Source organism: Brassica napus, chromosome C2 (genome assembly GCF_020379485.1).
Source record: "Brassica napus cultivar Da-Ae chromosome C2, Da-Ae, whole genome shotgun sequence".
Taxonomy (NCBI): Eukaryota; Viridiplantae; Streptophyta; class Magnoliopsida; order Brassicales; family Brassicaceae; genus Brassica; species Brassica napus.
The window spans coordinates 49,539,813-49,547,428 of record NC_063445.1 but is presented as its reverse complement, the minus strand read 5'-3'; the positions used below and the strand labels follow the sequence as shown (position 1 = coordinate 49,547,428).

The window sequence follows — 7,616 nt, the reverse complement described above, 5'->3', positions numbered from 1 at the left end:
ATAAATAATAATAATATTTAAAATCTTATATTCTATATAGAATTTGGTGTTGTAATTGGAGATAGAAAATTAAATTGAACACCAAAATATCAAATTGGTGATCCGGTTGAGTTTCCTAAGTGTTAGAAGATTTATGTATCTTTTCTTATTGTATTCCATACTCTGAGATTTAAAGTTCAACAATTTTTTAAAAAAAATCAGACTAAAACAATAGTTTGACTTTCACTAAAAGTTAATAAGTACCAATCGTCTATAACCCGAGGCATGGTATGGCCTAACAACATCATTTTGGTTATAAAGTTATATTGTGGTACATTCATCATACAAGTGTCCTGTGTTTATTCTGCTACGAACTGACGAATACCTGAACTCGAAACGTGAAAATTTTGAGAATGTTATGTCTCTACTGAGTGATCGATTCATAGCCTTTAATGTTTAACGTGACGTGGTGGACTATACAAAATATTTACTCCATTGTCTCTAAATGTTTTGGGTATTTGCATTTTATATTACAAACGCTAATACAAAAAAAAATTGTAGCTAGTAGCCTAGTACTACAAGCTAAAATCCATTATTTTGTACTAACCAGCATTACTCAACATTAAGAAAATCAATTGTTGGCAAAAAAGACACTTGAAATAAAATTACTACGCCCTTAGGAAACATATGAAATCTAAAATGAACTAAACTATATAACAATTTCAACTTGGTCAAATTAAGGCTAAAAATAAATATAAAGTATTTTGATAAATTTTAAAATAGAAGAGAAATGGGTGGGTAAAAAGTAAGATAATGCAAAGTTGGCATGCCCTAGACAGCATGCTTGAACAATAGACATCATTTGGGACATGTCAATGTTATAAGGTAGTTTTGTCTCTTTTAAAATTATTTTCATCTTTTTAAAAAATAAGAATTTTTTTTTCTGCGTATCTGTGTTAAAATTAAAAAATGTGTTAATAATCATTGTGCTGTATTGTTCCGTTGTTGATTAATTATATTGTTTGTGTTTCATGATTGGATATTCATTCCAAAAGAGACAAGATCATGCTTTTCTCTTTACCTAATTTTAATTATCTTTCCACACACTTTACTTTCTAAATTTCCATGTCGGTCTAGTGTGGTTAGTTCTAAACCAGCTGCGAAAACCATCAGTACCGACAAAGTTAGAGGTCCATATAGTATGATTTTTGTGGCATCTTTTCATATGTTTTATTATCATTTATTTATTGTTCCGACAAAGTTAGAGGTCCATACTCTAATACCAGCCTAACCATGTGATAACTAATGATATTTTTTATTTTATGGAAAGCATATACATGTGATAACTAAGTTGAGCTAGATCCGAATGAGAAATCACCCTAGTGAGTGTTCTATGGTGTTGCTAAAATGCATTGTTGTATACATAGTAAAACTGATGTGGTCAAAAACTTTGTACCAATTTAACTTAATGGTAAACAAAATAGTCGATGTTTGAATAAAAAAAATTTAAACACATAACTAAAACAATATAAGCAAACAGCAATACGATGGCAAAAGATTGTAATCACAAAAACGAAATTCATCAAATAATAATCATATAAAAATCCTGCTTTTTTAGAAACATTGCAAAAAAGGTTCTACATGAATAAACTATTTTGAGCAAACAAGAAAAACAAACAAAATAAAAACATTTTCCAAAAACATTACGATCAATCGTTTAGTTTCAGTACAAAAATATTCAGATTCGTGTTGTGATCTGCATTATCCTACCTGTAAAAGAGAGAAAAATGTTATGAACAGACAGAACAAAGACCTATTAACCAACACTCAAGTTCTTAAGGTACGGAAGAAGAAAGCTAACACCTGAAAAAGCATACCTTAAGATTTGTTTTTCCTTTTTAAATGTTTCCTTCAAGCTTCTTTGCGCGTAATCCTGATGAAATAGTGTAAATGAAATCAAGTTTTCGTAAACTATAATTATAAAAAATGGTTAAAAGTAACAGAGATATATTAATTCAAACCTGAAGCAGTAGATTCCAAGTGCAGTAGTGATCTCATGAATGACTGAAGTTGCAAAATGCAAATATAGTGCCATCGTGAATATACAATAACCAAGAAGAACCCAAAACTCATCCACAAGAGGATCCCTACACATAGATTAACACACTCTAATGTATTAAAGACTATCAACATGATGAAAAGGAAGGCAAAAGCCGAACTAAGGGAGAAGAAAGAACATACCCGTCGTTGAGTCTAGCAGTTAGAGCATTCGCTAGTGCAAAGGGAAGGTAAAGCAGTGACTGCACAAAAGAAAGGTTAATGAGGACTATGAAGAAAAAAAATAGACAGAAAGAGAAGAAAGTTTTATCGGTTTTTTACCAGACACATGTTTGTTTTTAATCCTTTTGGCTCATCACATAAGTGAGCTAGAATCATTCTTCCCTGGAATCATAAACCATTGACTAATGCTCAGCTTTCAATTTCATTATGTAACAATGAATACGAACTCGAAACCGCTTACCACAAGGAATCCAAAAGCAAGACCAGTTCCTAATACAACTAAGTGAGGATAGTTTCCTATGAGATCAATTGGAGACAAGTAATCCCTAGAGGGACAAGAAGACCAATACGGCTCAATGAGTGAATGGGAGTAAGTTAAGGAGAGAGAGAGATAAGACAAAACTAAAAGCAAGACATGTACCAAGTCAAAACTCCTGCAAGTAGGACGGCGAAGGGATATAGCTGAACACACGCACACAAACATTGACGTTACACACACAACTTAATATAAGTATCCATTGAATAAATTTTTAGTCTAGGAGATTATACCATAGCTAATGCTAGAAGCATGCTTCCTTTTCTTGTGTGCACAACTTTGTACACATTATACACGCTGTAGAACAAAGCAGTGTAGGTGTGAGCAGAGTATTGCATAGAAGAAAAAAAACATAAGATCGATGATGAATTTTGGAAGACTGACTTGAATGCAACGGTTGGTATAACAGCAAAAACAATCATTGAGAATAGTACTACTCTGGACATTTGAATCTCTGGAAAAAAAACCCGAGAAAAGTTTCAGTAAACTTGCAGTGAGAATAGTTAAGGAAAAGATTTGAGATTTTCACCGTTCAAAAACGGCACCCAACTCAATAAAGGAATCGACTTCCCAAACTGCTGAGCCCACCATTCAGCACCTTTAAGATGAAAAAAAATATGTCAAAAGGATTCAAAAGAAATGTAAGTGAATGAAATTTTCTTAGATTGTTTGAAGCTTACCAACAAAGGCTGTGAAGAAGTGGCCACAGTATATAAGTGCAAGACCTTCTGTAGGACCATTGACTACCGGAAGAATAAGTGTATTGGTGAAATAGCTAAAATTACAAAAGAGTCATAGAGCAAAAAGTATTAGAGATGAAACAGAGTTGAAAGATTGAAGTGAAAAAAAAAGACTTACTGTCCCACGTTGCTCCAAAGAAAGGAACAGCTGCAATAACCCAAAACCAGAAAGTATCTCTTCCACACATAGCAGTGCTTCCATATGCCATTGTTTCAAACTGTTTTCAATTTCATTTTTAGTATGAACTTATAAACTCATCTACATGATAATAAGGAGACGAAAGAAAAAGGTTTACCGCACAAGCAAGTGCATCACAACCTACAAATATTAAACTAATGTCAGCAACATAACCCCAAAAATAGATGATAGAGAGAAGGTGGAACATTGAGACTACCATGATCAAAAAGCTCTCCTAGTGGGCTAGAGGAGCTTGTTCTTCGTGCTTGCTTCCCATCCAAACCATCAAATGTCTAAATCATTAACCATAAGTGTTCAAAACATGTCAGCAAAAAATACTTAACAACCAGAAGAAAAGTCGGATCCTTAAGAGCAAAGGAAGCGCACCTGATACAAAAACAGAAGCAGTCCATGTGCGAAGTGAACCCATCGAGGAGGAGGAGAATCCAACAGAGGCGAGTATACCTAAACACAATTTGAAGACATCCCATAAGTGTTTTATTCAACTAAAGCAAGCAAAAAACCTTTTAAGAGGAATAACTCACATAGCCTAACAGCGCAGATGTGACAAGAAACATGAACCCCATGAGTGTTATCTACAGAACAAAACAAATCCATAAGTATAATATAAGACTAGAAACATAAATGCAAGATAGGATTCACATTATACCATGTTAGGCCTGGATAGTGGATCCAAGGTAGTAAGGGAACACATGAAAAAAAAAAAGGATAAGATAAGCAGAAACGTTATCATTCAATCTCAAGGAATCAAGAAAGAGTTTAAGAGCTGCCTTAAAGGATGGATACTTACGGCATCCAAAGAGGGAAGATGTTGACTAAACGAGTCCAAAAAGGGTTGAGAAGGTATTTGTAAAGATAAGAGTGATCCACACCACTGTATTTGTATCTATGAAGAGCTGCTACACCATGTGCTCCTATGTAACCCATTCTAAAATCAACCTGTCAAAGATTCAAAAAAAATGTCAGTAAAGCATGGATCTTTATGTGTCAAGACGAACACTTTTCAAGTACCCTATAATGTCTAAAGCATATAGCCACGAAATGAGCATGACCCATCTGAAAAAGAGATGCTCTAAAAATTCAACAAAATACACCAACTCCGAGAAGAGAAGAGATCTTCAGAAAAGACTGTAGATTCGATCTGAAGAAGCTAAAGACGATAAAAGGAGTTAAGGAGAAGAGTACTTACGACGATGAAGATTTGCTGCTACAAAACCGAAGAGGGAATAATGCAGAGGCGGCACAGAATCTAGAGAGAGAGAGAGCTTGTGGGTGCTTATTATGCTAATGAGTCTCTTCTCTCTCTCTCTTGTGCGTCCTAAAGGAGGCGAAGCGGGACGAGAGTAGAACGGAGGACTTGCGTACCATCTTTATTTTAATATATCGAGTATTTTCTATAATCAGTCCCTTGTTTTATATATATATAAATAAATAGATCTTTTTATACTACAACTGATATTTGATCAAAAATAAATCAATACTACAACTGATATTTTATATAATAATGAAGTATGATTTATTTTGGATGTTTTATTCCAAAATACAAAAAACCCGGTTTCAGTTTTTTTTTCCTCATTAAATTCTGATTCAGATATGGATTAAGAAGAGAATTATTATAAATACCACAAGTTAAGTACCATTTTCAGATATGGATTAAGAAGAGAAATTATTATAAATACCACAAGTTAAGTACCATTTTCAAAAAATACCACCAATAAAAAAATATACTAACATTTGGGTTTAGGCTTTAATGATTATTATTGTTTAGAGTTTAATATTAAGAGGTTTGAGTTGGATTTATAAATGTTCTGTAAATATTTAAAAAATTAGCTTAGTGTTTTATCATAAATTTAAGGTATTTTTTAAAATAGTAATTCATTAATGGTAAATTTGAAAAATGGTATCAAAATTTTGGTAGAATTGAAATTTCTTCGATTAAGAATTAGTCCATTCCTATAAATCACTTGAATCAAATATTCAAATGTACAAGAATAATTGAGCTTTTTTTTTTTTTGCATGAATTGATTTTTAGTTATTAAACTGATCTGAATATAATAATTTCGTACTATATGAAGTAATTTTCGTGGATGAAGAATTCACTAGTGACTGCATGATCAAAAAAATTTGCGCAAAATAATATATAAAAATTTATCTGAAAAGTTGAATAGATGAAAATAATACTTGTAGTCAAATTTTATATTCACTAAAAATTGAAGAAGAAATTATATTTTTAATAAATTAATCCATGTTTATAACTTAACAAACAATAATGTAACTAAAATTTTGAATATTTTTTTTGAAAAGCAATAAATTATTGTAGTAATTTTGTAAAAATGGTTACCAATTGATCCACTACGCATATTAATATTTTTTTGAAAAGCAATAAATTATTGTAGTAATTTTTTAAAAAATTTATAATGGCTACAATATGAGGATATAAGACTTTGACTTACCATTTATCTACATTTCCAGTGGTTTTGATATTTTGGTTCAGTGGAGTACGTCTGAACGTGTCGTACGCGATGTAGATTGATAGAAACTATGAACGAAAATGCGTGCATGGTTAAATAAAATGCAAACATTAATGTAATTAATTATAAGATGTTGAGTATACTTAAACGGAAGTTAAATTGCATATTCAATCCTTTTTCTTTACACGTACACCAAAGAGAGAGGTTGTTCTATAGTTTTTCTACATTTGAAAAAGATCGAGAATCATATTCTTCTTTCATATAATTATTTTTTGTTGACCTCGAAATTTTCCTTCAAGGAATATGGCCTCTGCATTTTATATTGTAGAGATAATCAAAGTTGCTTTCCTTTTATCATTTCCACAAAATTTACTTTTAAAGTATTGTATACAAACATTACAAATGACCACGACCCATCCATGACTTATATTCTATATGTAACTTTATAAATAGTATGAAAGTATGGGAACTTTGTATGTAACGCAAGATTACATGTTAAAATAACGATGAAACCAAGAACTTTCGCATGGATTTTTGTCGAATAATATAGTAGTGCCGTATCTTGCATCGAGAAGAATATAATAATTCGTTGTTGGTGTAATAGTTTAGCTGCATTTTTATTTTATTTTATTTTTCAGAAACGATGTAGCTGTATATTTGTTTAAGCAAGTTGAACAAAATGATCACGTGTTCGAGATTGTTCCTTTTCCAAGTTTAAGAGATCTTGTGCAACCATTAACAACTCCTAGTCAATGGGTTTGGTAAACTGCATGCGTAGCCAAACCTCCGAAATGGTGTATAAAATACTTCAGAATAGAATACCAAAGGCATGACCAATTTTTCCGCTGCTAACCATAAATGCAGTTTTTGCGGTTGGTAACGGTTGGTAGTTTTTTGCAACAATCAAAGAAAATACTATAAATCGCTTCAAATCGCTCTAAACTTCTAAAATTCAAAAACTGGTTGCAACTAACATTTACGGCTGCGAGAGGATAATATTTTTAAAAAAAGATTTATAGATATAAAAATAAAAATATTCAGTTAAAATTTTAAATTGAAATAATGTAAATACTAAAATATGTATATATATATATCTCATATTTAAATTTATATTATAAAAATTAAAACAAAATATTTCTATAATTTTTGTAAGATTTAATAATATAATTTCTAAATACAATTTTCATATTTCTTATAATACTATAATTTTAATATTTCTTATAATAATATGATTTTAATATTTTATAATTAGAAAAAATACAAATATTGTTATTTTATTATTTAACTACTATTGTGTTTAATAGTGAACCAATCATAAGTATCCTGCAAACATACCAATTTCTAATCGTTGTACCAAATCTTTTAGAAACATTTGAAACCGCAACCATCCGTATCCACAAACGCACGAAACCGTAACCGTTGCGATTACACTAATTAGATCCTAAGAGAACAGACCAAAACACTCGGTCATTATATAAAAAGGTTCATATTGCGTACTTGCTACTTACACATAATGTTGTTTTAAGTTAAAACCAGACTTTATTACACACATGGGCAGTTTCAAGTTTTCTTTTACACAATAGAGCAGTTCCCACTACAGAGGTAGTTTTTCGATGGAAAGACTCCAAAAA

General features: G+C 31.2%; 1 protein-coding gene across 1 annotated transcript; it reads right to left on the bottom strand.

Moving 5' to 3' along the window:
• Window positions 1–1,557: 1,557 nt before the first annotated feature.
• On the bottom strand, window positions 1,558–4,901 carry LOC106431276 (choline/ethanolaminephosphotransferase 2-like). Its single transcript, XM_048746905.1, has 19 exons — window positions 4,704–4,901; window positions 4,305–4,453; window positions 4,164–4,173; window positions 4,039–4,089; window positions 3,881–3,958; window positions 3,711–3,786; window positions 3,612–3,634; window positions 3,430–3,533; window positions 3,256–3,350; window positions 3,105–3,173; window positions 2,960–3,029; window positions 2,809–2,872; window positions 2,681–2,721; window positions 2,501–2,585; window positions 2,359–2,421; window positions 2,221–2,279; window positions 2,001–2,126; window positions 1,857–1,912; window positions 1,558–1,749 (listed from the first exon to the last, which is right to left on the bottom strand). The coding sequence occupies exons 2-18, from the start codon at window positions 4,439–4,441 to the stop codon at window positions 1,891–1,893; spliced, it is 1,173 nt and encodes a 390-aa protein (XP_048602862.1). The 5' UTR covers window positions 4,442–4,453; window positions 4,704–4,901; the 3' UTR covers window positions 1,558–1,749; window positions 1,857–1,890.
• Between the last annotated feature and the right edge of the window lie 2,715 nt (window positions 4,902–7,616).